The sequence below is a fragment of the Rhinopithecus roxellana genome, chromosome 15 (genome assembly GCF_007565055.1).
Source record: "Rhinopithecus roxellana isolate Shanxi Qingling chromosome 15, ASM756505v1, whole genome shotgun sequence".
NCBI lineage: Eukaryota > Metazoa > Chordata > Mammalia > Primates > Cercopithecidae > Rhinopithecus > Rhinopithecus roxellana.
Window position 1 is genome coordinate 47,729,526 of NC_044563.1, and position 15,768 is coordinate 47,745,293.

The following is a 15,768-nucleotide window of genomic DNA, read 5'->3' on the forward strand; positions in this document are numbered from 1 at the left end:
TTAAGCACTTCCTAACAGAATTTCTTTGACTCTGAACCTTTAGACATTTATTATTAGAGGCGTGTTTTTCTCTCTTGGAAGTTGTTTTTTCTTCCCGGTTTGCAGCACTTTAATAATGCGAAGTGATTCACTCTACAGAAGCACTGAAGCAAAGAAAAGCCTCATGGAGCCATACTGAGGGAATGAAAACATATCTCGTTAATTCAGCTTTCCCCTTTTGTCCTCTTCCTATCGATCAAAGAAAATTATTTTAAAAATAATTCATTTGGAAACATACATATACAAGGAGTTTGAAATCTCTGTGTGTGTGTGTGTGTTTTATTTTTGCATATACAAAACAAAACCCTCTAGAAAACTACTGAAGCTTTCTGACATCATCAAGTTCTTTTCTGTGAGTCATTAAGTTGCTGAAGCCTAGAAAATCAAATTTAGTTTAGGGCTGCTTGATAATGTAGTAAAACAGTAAATTGTGATTCACCAATTAGTTCATGTAATTAGAAAATCAAAAACAAGCTCTGAGTGGGTGGTGGACACACCTAAGTAAAGTCCATTATCATTGTCAGTCTATGTGTTCACTGATTATAATTGTAATAACACCTTTAGGTGATGATACTATGTTCAAATATTTTTGTGAAAGAGAATCCACAAATATCTGTGTTTATAAATTACACAAGTAAATTAATTACTTAGTTCAGTCACTCATTCATTCACTATCTTTTCCTTCATTATTTTCTTTCCAGGCTCTGTGTTAGGTCTATCTGGGCCTTGCTTGCATAGAATTCTCATTCCCTGGTACTGTGTGTAAATTCTTCAAAGATAGAAAAGTAAATGTAAGTTAGAATCCTACAAAAAGGATGGCTTTATAGTAAAATGTAGTCCTTCTGGCTGATTCCTAAATTCCAATGATGTTGTCAGGACACGTATCAGAAATAAGAAAGAACCAATTTGAGAATTTTCTTGCTTAGAGGTTTTGCCTGGTGGAGAAGAATTATATGATAGATAAAAATGAGAAAGGAATAGTTTTTAGATTATTTTAAACCAACATTTCCTATGGCCTCTGTGCACATTTGTGGAAATCTAAGGTGTCTGGCTGTATTTAAAATGTATTTCTCTCTGTAAATTCAAATCAATACAAGGGTTGGTTGGATGGTTGAAACAATTTGTCACTAAGCACTTCAAAATGTGTCTTACTTTGCTCTTTTCTTAATGCTACTGAGGTACATAGGTATGGTTATATGGTCCAGGGCTTTCCAATAAAGATAATAAAAGGATGATGGGGATGAATTACCTGAGCTTGAGCCACTAAAGAAAAGGTATTTCTCGGATGATGCAGTCATTTTCATGCTATTTTACTGTTCAAAAATGGAACAATGTTGCTCTGCCATTATCAGTGATTTTTAAGGTCATATTTTAGTGTTCAAACAATATTTTTTAAAAAACAAGAAAATTATTTTCCTCGTACTTGTATCATTGCCCCTAGATGATTTGTTCTTTGTAAGCTCACAATACATATTTTGTATTATTACCCCTCACTACAAAAAAAAAAATCACAGAATTCTAAGGGAAGCAATAATCTTTGATTATTTTTTGTAGCATCTCAGTCATATATTTTAGAATAGCTGGAATTATATTTCACTTGAATGAAAATGCACAATCAGAAATATCAAGAAAATGTGGTTATTTATAGTTAGAACGAAAATTTAACTCCCAAGCATTATTTAAAATGCAGCTGTCTCCTCCTCAACATATATTTAATAGTTCTCTTCTTATTTTTTCCCTATTTATAGGTCAATGGAACAGAAATTGAATATGAATTTGAAGAAATTACACTGGAGAGGGTAAGAAATTTTTTTTTAAATCCAGAGCCCTAATTTTGCATTCACATTCTGTTCTACATCTTAATGAGTTGTCTTGTGAAATTATACAATTGTGTTTTATAACCTGGAAGTTTCTCACAGGACTCACAATGAGAATATTAATGAAATGCTCACAGTAGAAAGCATTGAGACAGCAGACCAAATAACAGAATGTTCAGTATGTAAATTTCATTGCCAGGATTTGGAGAAATGAATGGGAAAGAGAAATGTTTGATGAGCTTGTACAGCACTTTGTTCGTAATGGTTTTATTATTAGTGTTTTGGCTATACATTATTTAGATATGTTACAAGACGTTTGCATTTGTGTGATATCGATACTATCATCATAACTATAGTTACCATGCGTTTCTTATTTAGTTAAAAAAAAGTGGTGCATTTTAAAACTATTCCCATAGGAAAAAACACAACAACCCCATAGAGCTCTGCAAATACGCTGGTAGCGCCCTGGCAAAGTCCTTTGACAAATTAAGGAAACTGTGCAATGCGACCCTAATATATTTAGATATTTTGCAGAACGATAAGAGAAAGGCCAAAGACCATGTAGAAAAAAGTGACCAAAACGCATTAACAGGACATTCATTAAAAAAGAAAAAGCCAATAAACAAATGAAAACCTGTTCAACCTCATTAAGAACAAAGGAAGACAATGAGAGCAAACAGGTTTTGCCCGTCCAATTGGCAAAAACTTAAAAGGAATGTGAATATTCAATGCTAGTGAGAGGTTCTGAAGATTAGTACAACCCTACAAGAGCAATTTGGAAACATAGATTAAAAGCCTTTAAAATGAGTATATTTTTTGACCCAGAAATTGTACTTACAAGAATGGACAAATGCACAAAGAATGTGCATATTGACATGGTTTATAATAGTAAGGATTGAAAAACATAGATGTTAAACAATAAAAAAGAATAACATGTTTATTATATATTCGTATAATAGAAATTATATTAAAATATATTGAAATAGTACTTTAGAAAATATTTAATTACAAGGATAGAAGATCTACCTAGATTATATTATTAAATCAAAAATTAAGTTTTAAAATGATATTTAAAATATAATTCAATAAACACAGAGCTATGTAATATAATATATATACATAAATACACTCATAAAGCCTGGAAGGATGTACACCAAATGTTATACATTTTGGTGACTAACTCCTGTTAAGGATTTTGGGGTAATTTTTAGTTTCTCCTTCTTGCTTATATTTATTTCATAAACCTACTATGATAAACACATACCACATTTTGTATAAGAAATAAAAATGTAATTATTTTCACTAAGCTATCATTCAAGCATAAATTAAGATTCTAGACCTGCACTTTTTATCCTTTTTATCTCCTTTTTAGTTTACTAATTATTCACTTTCCTGAGTCAGAGCATTTCTCATCTTCAGGCTGATTTTTATCAAGTGCCAGTGCTTTTAAACAAACATTTACATGGAAACTTAAGTGTTTGACAGATGGGTTCTTTAAAACTTCCATTATGAACTTGATACAATTTTAATGGTATCCTAACTGGAGAATAGTGAGGCTTATGGAAAATCAGCTCAAATGAGACCAAAAAAAAACACACATTTCTCCTAAATCATTAAGTGTCTCTCCAAGACAAGCTATATGATTTATGGAATGCAGTACAACATGAAAATGTGGGGCCTTTCTAAACACAGGACTCAATGCAACTGAACAGGTCTCATGCCCACGAAGATGAGCCTTCTCCTTTTTCCTCATCCAATGTACATCACCATCTTGAATAGAACACTGTTTCATTGCCCTGGTATTAGAGGTTAAAAAGTAAAAGCTAACATTGGTATGAGAGAGAACATTCAGTAGGAGTCAGACAACTGTGGGTTCTAGTCTGGATTCTGATCTTACTTGTTTCCTGATCTTCAGCTTGTCAGTTTACCTTGCTGACTTACTGCCTTGGGGTACGTGACCATACTCTGAACTTTGTTACTGCCATTAACAGCCCCCTCTCCAAAGCCTGTATCAGGCAATATCTTTCTGAACACTTCCTCCCTTCTGTTCATATCATTTATTCTAGTACCTTCTCATTGAAACTTCTTTAGCCCCATTGGAACCTCAGATCATTGATTTCACCATTTCTATCCAGCTTTCACCTTTCTTTATGCCCTCTCCTCCCTCACCACCTAGTGTGTATTACGTGGTCCCTCACTCTAATTCTCCCTCTCACGCACGTTTTTTTCCTCTTCTCTAGCTTTCTGTGCTCATCCAGCAAAACCCCAGTCCAGGTTAGCTTACCCTGGTTAAGCCAACACTTTCCTCTTCACTCCATGACACTGCCTCAGCAACTGGATATGGCTAGAGAAACACTCCCTCATCTCACTTTAAATTTTTAACCACTGATTTTAAGTGAACTCTCAAGGCTTCCTAGCAATTCTTACACACTTCTTCAGAAAAAATCACTTTCTCATACTCTGGGACAACAATTTCACACCTTATCATATCTCCTCAAATCTCAAGCGCTCCCTTCTCTCATCCTCTCTTTCAGCTGTTGACCTGCCTTAATATATTTTTGAGAAAATCCAAGTAATCAAATGAAAACCACACTTTCCTACCACCAGGTCTGCTAGTATATTCTCCCATGGCAATGAAGGAAATTTCCTATTGCATTCTAAGACCAACTTTTTAGTTGTTAACTAGACTCCATTACCACTTATCTGTTGAATGATTTTCCTTCTGCAGTTATCTCCTCTCTCTTCTGCAATATCAAGCCCTATCTTGCCTTTTACTGAGTGACTTTAACACAGACACAGTATAATATCTTTCACCTTAGAAAAAATAAGTAACCATCCACTAACCCTATGTTTTCCTTCCACTATTACCTCATTATTCTATTTTGCTTTACCAAAAATCTAGGAAAATTGTTTATTTTCATTAGCTCCCCTTTATTACCTCATTTTCTTATTTTAACCTGTTTCATGTTCTCATCCCCACAATAGTCATAAATCCATTTATATCAAAGTCATAACTGGTTCCATCTTGCTAAATGGAAGCATCAGTAGTTCTCAGACATAACTGACTTCTTAGCAGGATTTGATGCTTCCCCCTTCCTTAAAGATGTCAATATTTTAACTTCCAGGACAAAGCACTCCCCTGTTCTTTTACCCCCTCAATGGCTGCCCTTTCTCAGCCTCCTTGCTGACTCCTCCTCTAAAGGTTTCAGCACTCCAGATACCCAGTGTACAGACCTCTTCTCCATCTTTTCTTCATTCCCTAGATGGCCTCATCCAGGCTCATGCCCTTAGATACCAACTGTCAGCTGATGACTCCCAATTCTGAAGCCATGACATCTCCCTGAATGTGAACTTCGAATATGTATGGCTAACTGTACAGTTGGCATCTCTGCTGCTTGATTATTAAGAAAGCCCCTTCCCTGCAGTCCCTCTTCTCAGGACCAAAGTAACTGCTACCCTAATATCCTTCATCTTGACTAATTGGTTCTATCATTTCCCATGTTATTTATGCCAGAAAAATAATCCAAAAGTCTTGCTCAATTATTCTTTATCCTCAGAATTCATAAGTCCTGCTTGTGCTACCGTGAAGATTTATTACAAAATCAGTTAAATCTTACCACCTGCTCTGCTGAATCCTAATCCAAACCAATTTCATCCCATGCCTCAACCACCATAATAGCTTCCACTTTTGCCCTGCTATTCTCCTCCAAGTAACCCGAGTTATCTTTTTTCAAAATATTAATATAAGCCAGACCATACAATTTATATTCTTAAGACACTCCAAAGGTGATAATTAGCTTCATTATCATTACATACAAGGCATTTTGTAATGTGACACCTGCTCCTCTCTCCAATATTATGTGCTCACCACCAACTCTTCATAAATTTCACTCTAGCCACAATGACCTTGACATTTCTCAAACAAGTTAAGCTTTTCCTAACTCAAGGCCTGTATGTATGTTATTCTAGCTGCCTGGAAAATTGTCCTTTATATCTTTACATAGTTTATTCTTTTTATTATTTAAATATCTGCTCAAATATTATCACTTCAGAAAAATCTTCCCTGTTCACTGTAATTAAATTAGTACCATTTCCATCATTCTTTTTTCCCATTTTATTATTACTTAATTGCACTCATCAGTATCTGAATTTTATATTATTTATTTATAGTCTATTTTGTTAACATCTGTCCCTTCCTGTAAATATATGCAGTACATAAAGTCATTTTATATATAAGTTTTCTAGAACAGCATCTGAAATTTAGTATATACTCAGGGAGTGGTTGGCATCTAAATGAAGTAGGCCTCGCTCTATTACTGGAAGGACAGTAACATAGACGCACATGGATTGATTTGAATTCAGGTTTGAATTCTGGCTCTAGCACTTTCTGGCCAAATAACCTTGAACTACATACTTAACCTCTCTGTACCTCAGTTGCCACATCTGAAAATGAGGCTAAACTGTTTATAATTACCCCGTAGGGCCGTTGTGATGAATACATGAGTTAATGTAAAGGTTTAGAGCAGCATATATAGTTATTCCTAATATTTTCTTTGGTTAACATGGTAGTTCTCACAAGAATTATTTATAAATATAATTGAGGAAGTTATTAAAGACATAGCATTCCACTCTCAGAGAACAACTTAATGTAACAAGAACTTCTTTTGTTTCTGCTTTTCTTTTTCTTTGTTAGATGTCAAATATCCAATGATAAATAAGTTATGGTATTTGCTGTGTGCATTTACAGCTTACACTTTTTCTATGTTCAACCCCTGTAACATTTAATTTAAGTATTAATCACATTTAGTAACACTCCTATGAGGTAGATATTGCTAACTCCATTTTACATATTAGGATACTGAGGCTCAAAGATTAAATCACTTGCCGAAAATCACAGTTTTATAAGAGACGGAGTTAGGATTCAGCCCTATGTCCAACAGATACTAGAACCTGAGCTTATTACCACTGAATTAGACTGCTGTCAAAATTAAGCTTGAATATCATTTTCTCCAAAAAGATTTTCTTGGCTTTCCCTTTTGGGCAATATGCCTCTTTGAAAACAACAACAATAGGTGGGGGGACAGTAGCTCAGGACTGTAATCCCAGCACTTTGGGAGGTAAAGGGACTGGATCACGAGATCAGGAGATCAAGACCATCCTGACTAACACGGTGAAACCCCATCTCTATGAAAAATACAAAAATTTAGCCAGACGTAGTGGCAGGCGTCTGCAGTCCCAGCTACTCAAGAGGCTGAGGCAGGAGAATGGCGTGAACCTGGGAGGTGGAGCTTGCAGCGAGCCGAGATCACACCACTGCACTCCAGCCTGGGTGACAGAGCGAGACTCTGTCTCAAAACAAAACAACAGCACATGAATAGAGGACTTATCACACTAAATGACAAATAAAATCTGTTTCTTCCACTGGCCTATGAATTCTATGATGAAAGAAATTTTCTCGTAATGTTCTTTATGTTATCATGGTGACATAAAAAGAAAAGAAAAAGCCCTTGGGAATTTGTAAACAAGTTGATGACTCCTCATGTACAGTAGCATTGTTTAATGCATTAATCACTTGACACACAGAGTGAACTTTATGAATATCTTTTGTACATTTATTTGTCAAGCACTTGCTAAACACAGGTACAGGGTACAGTCCTTGTTTCATAGAATTTTGCAGCCTGGTCAAGGACATAGAAGTAAATGGACAAAAACTATGAAGATGAGTAGATTGCTCTCAATATGTGGTCAGCATGAAGTAATTTCCTGAGGCATCATAACTGAACTGGTTCATGAAAAGTGAGAAGGAACGAGCCATGTAAAAGGGAATGGAAGCCAGACATAGTAGCTCATGCTTGAGGTCCCAACTACTCAGGAGACTGAGGCAGCAGGATCATTAGAACCCAGTAGTTTGAAACTGCAAAAAACTATAATTGTGTCACTGCACTGCAGTCTGGGCAATAGAATGAGACCCTGTCTTTAAAAAATATTTTTTTAAAAAAAAAAGTAGTGGAGGAAGGCCTCTTAGACAGGGAGTAGCAGGTGCAAATGTTAACGGTCCCATGGAAAACTAACATGCTCAATAAAAATTCACAAATATTATACAAATATATTCATTTATGTCTAAATACACACATGCTTGGGTGGTACCTCTGTATTTAATAATTACATTTGCATATATTTCAAATATGCTTAAAATATACACTGATAATTGCAAATACGTAAACTTTGCAGTTCAGTTAAGAAATTTATCTATTATCAAAATTATTTAATTAAACTATAAGATTTTAATACAGTTGACTATATAAAAACTGAAATTCTATCAAATATCTACTCGAACCCTGCCTGTTTTTTATTCCTGTCACTATTATTAAAAATAGCTAAAGAGACCTAGAAAAAATGAGGAATTTAGAAACTCAAAAGCTTTATATTACTTAAAGTAACAGATCCTTAATTCTATTTGAAATTAGGAATTTTCATAAAGATCAACAATGTGAGATGAAAGAATTTGGTCTAAATAAATCAGACATCTAATGATTTTCTAGTTATTCTGATATCTGGAGAACCGGAGAGGCCACTATTAGACAACTTTAATGGGTCTCTTCTTACCTGGCCATTCACTAATACTGTTTTTAAAATTCCCACGTTACATACCTTATATCCTAAACTTGTTTCTTCTACAGGAATTTGCATGATGCAATAAATAAGTCATTTTTCTTTGTCCTGTAAGTGGTTTTGCTTTGGCATAGGTGGAATAATGACTAACAAAAGTCAGTAATGTACATTTCAGGAAATGGTTCAGATTTGTAAATTTTTTTACTAGTTGCAAAAAGAATCTCTAACTTGTCAGACGAAACATTCAAGTAGTACCACACGGCCATCATTCTGCAGCTGTTGGGAAAGCACTCCAAATATTTTTTCTTCAGTGAGGGTGGGAGGAATATGAGAGTCAAAGAAGGTAGCTGATAGTCATTTTAGCATCTTTGCAAAACTGTAATCATGCATGCTGCTTAGGGTTATAGAAGCATCATAAATCCATTATCCATGCTCAGTCAACTAACTACTCTTGATACAAATCATGTTGGGGGTATGTAAGCTATTAATTTCATACACGGAAAATGGATAAATTACTCATAGTATGCAAAGACATGGACTGTACTTAGCTGCATTTGCTAATGTCATAAGAATCCAGGGTGTCAGGAAGGCTTGAGATATCAAAGGTGCCTATGGCTGAGAGGCTCAGATTGTAATAGTAAAGGAATTTGTGGAATTATACTCTAGGCATCTTTGAATTCTCCCTTCTCTTTTGCATTTTCCCATCCTACAAAACACTAATTACATTTTTCTATCATTCCCAATATACTTTAGAATTATTTCCTCCTCCATCAACGTTGGCAGAATTCAGCCATTAATTATTTGTCTTAAATAGCATACCTGCATCCTTTCCCAAATCCTATGTATATGCAATATTGCAGCCAAAGCGAGGTATTTAAAACATGAAAATGGTTATGTCATTTTCATCCTAAAATTTCTCCAAAGGCTCTTTATTGTCTTTAGGATAAGGTTTAAACTCTTTGGTATGTTATTTAAGGTACCCATGGATGCCCTCTTCATCTTGCCAGCCTAATTTCTCTCTCTGAGCCCTAGTTCATATTTTGAAGTGCAGTCATTCTGAACTACTTGCAGTTACAGAAATACATTTATATAATATGTGTGAATTTTAATAAGAGTTTTATTGGTTTTGATTAAAGGTATTACAATAATTTGGGAATAAAAATAAGCTTATAAAAACAGTGGAGGCTGGAACTTGACTACAAGTGGCCCCATACCCAACACATCTGCCCACTAATCTGCACCTAGCATTGAGTGTGTATCTCCAGGGGCAGACCCTTTAGATCACCAGGCTTTGGAGTTTGCAGCCAGCACTGTTAGGGTCAGCCTGAAGTAACATAGGGGACTAGATGGCTGACTAGATATAGCTGGGAGCACCTCTTTCACTGAAATAAACCAAAATATTGAGTAAATCATCACACTTCAAATAGATCTTTTGAAAGAAAATATTGAAAGTTTATAGAGAGGTGACATAGAAACCAAAGTAGAAGAGAGAGGAAGCTGGGAACCCTGCACAGAGTTCACAAGCTCCAGAGCCAGTTCCTGGCCCTTAATAGGACCTAAAGAAGGGTGTACATTGCTGGTGAAACCCAATGCAGAAATCTAGTCACAAATGAAGAGCCTCAACCCTCTAAAAGCATCCAGAAATGAAGCCAATCAACTATACGCAACAATTCAACTCTAAAAAAATAAAGAATATAAAAACAGGTCAGGTGCAGTGGCTCATACCTGTAATCCCAGCACTTTGGGAGGCCAAGGTAGGTGGATCACTTGAGGTCAGTATTTTGAGACAAGCCTGGCTGACATGGTGAAATCCCATCTGTATTAAAAATACAAAAATTAGCTGGGCATGTTGGTGTGTGCCTGTAAGCCCAGCTACTTGGGAGACTGAGGCATGAGAATCACTTAAACCCAGGAGGAGGCGGAGGCTGCAGTGAGCTGACATCGTACCACTGCACTCCAGCCTGGGTGACAGAGCAAGACTCTGTCTCAAAAAAATAAAAATAAACTCCAAAAGCCTGTCCAAGTGATAGCAATGTCAGATAAAGGAATGCAGCTATCTCCGATGAGAAAGAATCAGTGCATAAACTCTGGCACTTCAAAACTTCAGAATGTCTCCTTACTTCCAAATAATTGCAACAGCTTCCCAACCATAGTTCCTAATGAGATTGAAATGGCTGAAATGGCAGACATAGAATTCAGAACCTGGATGACAAGGAAACATAACAAGATTCAAGAGAAATCTAAGGAAGCCAGTAAAACTATCCAAGAGTTGAAAGATGACAGAGCCTTGGCCTGGGCGCGGTGGCTCAAGCCTGTAATCCCAGCACTTTGGGAGGCCGAGGCGGGCGGATCACGAGGTCAGGAGATCGAGACCACCCTGGCTAACACGGTGAAACCCCGTCTCTACTAAAAAATACAAAAAACTAGCCGGGCGAGGTGGCGGGCGCCTGTAGTCCCAGCTACTCAGGAGGCTGAGGCAGGAGAATGGCGTAAACCCGGGAGGTGGAGCTTGCAGTGAGCTGAGGTCCGGCCACTGCACTCCAGCCCGGGCGACAGAGCGAGACTCCGTCTCAAAAAAAAAAAAAAAAAAAAAAAAAAAAAAAAAAAAAAGAAAGGTGACAGAGACAGAGCGATTTTAAGAGAGAATCAAACTAAAGTTCTGGAACTGAAAAACTCACTACAGGAATTTCATAGTATAGTTGTAAGCATTAGCAACGTAATAGACCAAGCTGAGGAAAGAATCTCAAGCTCAAAGACTGGTCTTTTGAATCAATGTAGTCAGACAAAAATAAAGAAAAAATATTTTTTAACTGAGCAAAACCTCCAAGAAATACGAGATTATGTAAGGAGAACTAAACTACAATCCATGCTGGTATTCCCAAGAGAGAAGGAGAAAGAGTAAACAACTTGGAAAATGTATTTGAGGATATAATTCATGAACACGTCCCCAATTTCACTAGAGAGGTTGACAGGCAAATTCAAGAAATACAGAAAACCCCTTAAAGATACTATACAAGATGACCATCCCCAAGAAACATAGTCATCAGATTCTCTAAGATTAACATGAAAGAAAAAAAATCTTACAGGCACCTAGAAAAAAGGGTCAGGTCACTTACAAAGGAAATTTCATCAAGCTAACAGCAGACTTCTCAGCAGAAACCTTATAAACCAGAAGAGATTGGGGCTCTATTTTCAGCATCCTCAGAGAAAAGACATTCCAACCAAGAATTTCATATGCAGCCAAACTAAGTTTCATACACAAAGGAGAAATACAATCCTTTCCAGACAAGCATAAGGGAATTTGTTACCACCAGACCAGCCATACAAGATGTCCTTGAGGGAGTTCTAAACAGAAATCAAATAATGATACCTGCTACCACAGCAACACACTGAAGTGCATAGCCATAGACCCTATAGGGCAACTATACAATCAAGTCTACAAAACAACTAATAACAGGATGACAGGATCAAAACATCGTATATCTATAGTAACCTTGAATATAAATGGCCTAAACGCTCCACTTAAAATGCACGAAGTGGCAAGCTGGATTAAAAAAACAGACCCAAGTGTCTTCAAGAGACCTATCTAACATATAATGACAACCACACGCTCAAGGTAAAAGAATGGAGAAAGACCTATCATGCAAATAGAAAACAAAAAAAGAGTGGAGGACAATATTCTTGTTTCAGGAAAAAAAAAAAAAAAGATTTTAAAATAACAACAAGTCAAAACTGACAAAGAAGGGCATTATATGACAATGAAGAGTTCAATTCAAAGAGGACTTAACTATCCTAAATATATACATACCCAACATTGGAGCACCCAGATTTGTAAAACAGGTACTTTCAGGTCTGTGAAAATACTTAGGCACATAATAATAGTGGGAGACTTCAACATTCCACTGATAGTATTAGATAGATTATCAATGCAGAAAACTAAGAAGGAATAATGAACTTAAACTAGACACTTCACTAATTGGACCTAATAAACATCTACAGAATTTCTATCCAACAATGATAGAATATACATTCGTCTTGTTTGTACATGGAACATATTCTAAGATCTACATGCTTTATTTGTAAAGTAAGACTCAATAAATGCAAAGAAATAAAAATCATACCAAACATACTGTCAGACCACAGTGCAATAAAAATAGAAATCAAAACCAAGAAGATCTCTCAAACCACACAATTACATAGGAATTAAACAACTTACTCCTGAATGACTTTTGGGTGAATAATAACTTTAAGGCAGAAATAACAAATTCTTTGAAATTAATGAAAACAGAGATGTGACTTACTAAAATCTCCAATATTCAGTGAAAGCAGTGTTAAGAGAAAAGTTTACAGCATTAAATGCCTGCATTAAGAAGTTAGAAAGATCTCACATTAACAATGTAACATTACACCTAGAGAATCTAGAAAAACAAGAACAAACTAGCCTCAAAGCTAGCAGAAGAAAACAAATAACTAAAATCAGAGCAGAAGTGAATAAAATCAAGATGCAAAAATATATGCAAAAGATCAGCAAAACTGATAGTTGTTTCTTTAAAAGGATAAACAAGATTTATAGACCACTAGCCAGAATAACAGAAATAAAGAGAAGACTCAAATAAGCACAATCAGAAATGACAAAGATAACATTACAGCTGATCTCACAGAAATGCAAAAGATCCTCAGAGACTATTGTGATCACCTCTATGCACACAAGCTAGAAAATCTAGAGAAAATGGATAAATTCCTGGAAACATACAACCTCCTAAGATTGAACCAAGAAGAAGTTGAAACCCTACGTAACCCAATAATTAGTTCTGAAACTGAATAAGGGCGGGGGGGGGGGGGAAGCTAACTGTTCCAAAAAAATCTAGGAAGAGGGACCCCTCCCTAACCTATTCTACAAAGCCAATGTCATTCTGATACCCAAATTTGACAGATACACAGCATAAAAGAAAACTTCAAGCCAATATCCCTTATATGAACATAGATACAAAAATTTCTCAACAAAATACTAGCAAACTGAATCCAGCAGCACATCCAAAAGGTAATTCACTACAATCAAGTAGGCTTTATTTCTGGGATGTGAGGTTGGCTCCATATATGCAAATCAATAAATATGATTCATTGCATAAGCAGAATTAAAAACAAAATTCATATGATTATCTCAATAGATTTAGAAAATGCTTTGGATAAAATTCAGCATCCTTTGTGATAAAAATTCTCAACCAACTAGGCATCAAAGAAACATACCTCAAAATAATAAAAGCCATCTATGAAAGTCCTATAGTCAACATATGATGTGGGCAAAGCTGGAAGCATTCCCATTGAGAACTGGAATAAGACAAGGATGCCCACTCTCACCACTCTTACAACATGGTACTTGAAGTCCTAGCCAAAGGAATCAAGCAAGAAAAAGAAATAAAAGGCATCCAAATAGGACAAGAAGTCAAACTGTCTCTCTTTACTGAGAGAATAGAAAATTATGTATACTGTATATTCTACGAGAGTATAAAATACTATGATTCTCTACCTAGCAAAACCCTAAATACTCCACCAAAAGCCTCCTAGAACTGATGAAGCATTTCAGTAAAGTTTCAGAATATAAAATCAATGTACGAAAGTCAGTAGCACTTATATACAACAATAACATTAAAGCTGAGAGCCAAATAACAATGCAATCCTATTTACAGTAGCCACAAAAAGATTTAAAAACCTAGGAATCCATCTAACCAAAAAGGGGAAAGATCTCTGCAAGGAGAACTGAAACACTGCTGAAAGAAATCAGAGATGACACAAACAAATGGAAAACCATTCCATCCTCATGGAGTGCAAGAATCAGTACCGTTGAAATGGTCATACTGACCAAAGTGGTTTACAAATTCAATACCATTCTTATCACATTACCAACATTATTTTTCACAGAATAAGAAAATACTAATCTAAAATCCATATGTGGCCAGATGCAGTGGCTCATGCCTGTAACCCCAGCAGTTTGGGAGGCCAAGGTGTGTGGATCACAAGGTTAGGAGTTTGAGACCAGCCTGACCAACAGAGCGAAACCCCATCTCTACTAAACATACAAAATTAGCTGGGCGTGGTGGCATGCACCTGTAATCCCAGCTACTCAGGAGCCTGAGGCAGGGGAATCACTTGAACCCAGGAGGTGGAGGTTGCAGTGAGACGAGATTGCATCATTGCACTCCAACTTGGGTGACAGAGTGAGACTCCATCTTAAATAAATAAGTAAATAAAATTCATATGCAACCAAAAAAGATGCTGAATAGCCTAAGGAATCCTAAGCAAAAAGAACAGAGCTGGAGGCATCACATTACCTGACTTCAACTACACTACAAGGCTACTGAAACCAAACAGCATAGTACTGGTTCAAAAATAGACACATAGACCAATGAAACAGCATAGAGAACCCAGAAGTAAAGCCACACACTTAAAGCCATCTGATCTTTGACAAAGTCCACAAAAACAAGCAATAGGGAAAGGGTTCTGTATTCAATTAATGGTGCTGGGATAACTGGCTATTCATATGTAGAAGAATGAAACTGGGCCTTTTATCATACACCTTTTATCATATACAAAATTTAACTTAAGATGGATTAAGACTTAAATATAAGACCTCAAACTATAAAAATCCTAAAGGAAAACCCAGGAAATACCCTTCTCGACATTGGTATTGACAAATAATTTATGGCAAAGTCCTCAAAAGGAATTTCAACAAAAACAAAAATTGACAAATGAGACCTAATTAAACTAAAGAGCTTCTACACGTCAAGAGAAACTATCAAGGGAATAATAACCAATTTACAGAATGGGAGAAAATAATCTGCAAACTATACATTGACAAAGGTCTAATATTCAGAATCTACAGGGAATTTAAACAAACAAACAGGCCAAAAAACAAATAACTCCACTTCTCTCAAGAGAAGACATGCAAGTAGCCAAAAAAACATATGAAAGATTGCTCATCATCACTAATCATCAGAGAAGTGCAAATCAAAACCACAGTGAGATACCACCTCATAGCAGTTAGAAAGACTTTTGTTAATAGGTCAAAAAATAATAGATGTTGGTGGGGATGTGGTGAAAAGGGAATGCTTTTACACTGTAGATGGGAACGTAAATTACTTCTGCCACTGTGAAAAGCAGTTTGGAGATTTCTCAAAGAACTAAGAGTTGAACTACCTTTTCACCCAGCAATCCCATTACTAGGTATCTACCCAAAGAATAATAAATCATTCTACCAAAAAGACACATGCATATATTTATCACAGCACTATTCACAATAACA

General features: G+C 36.0%; 1 protein-coding gene across 9 annotated transcripts in view; it reads left to right on the forward strand.

Annotated features, from left to right (window-relative positions):
* DLG2 (discs large MAGUK scaffold protein 2) overlaps positions 1 to 15,768 on the forward strand; it is a 2,272,173-nt gene that overhangs the window by 1,538,272 nt on the left and 718,133 nt on the right. For all 9 annotated transcript variants that reach the window (XM_030918836.1, XM_030918835.1, XM_030918840.1 and 6 more), the window contains one exon: positions 1,788 to 1,838. In XM_030918836.1, the coding sequence (XP_030774696.1) occupies positions 1,788 to 1,838 (51 nt within the window). The remainder of the gene's footprint in view (positions 1 to 1,787; positions 1,839 to 15,768) is intronic.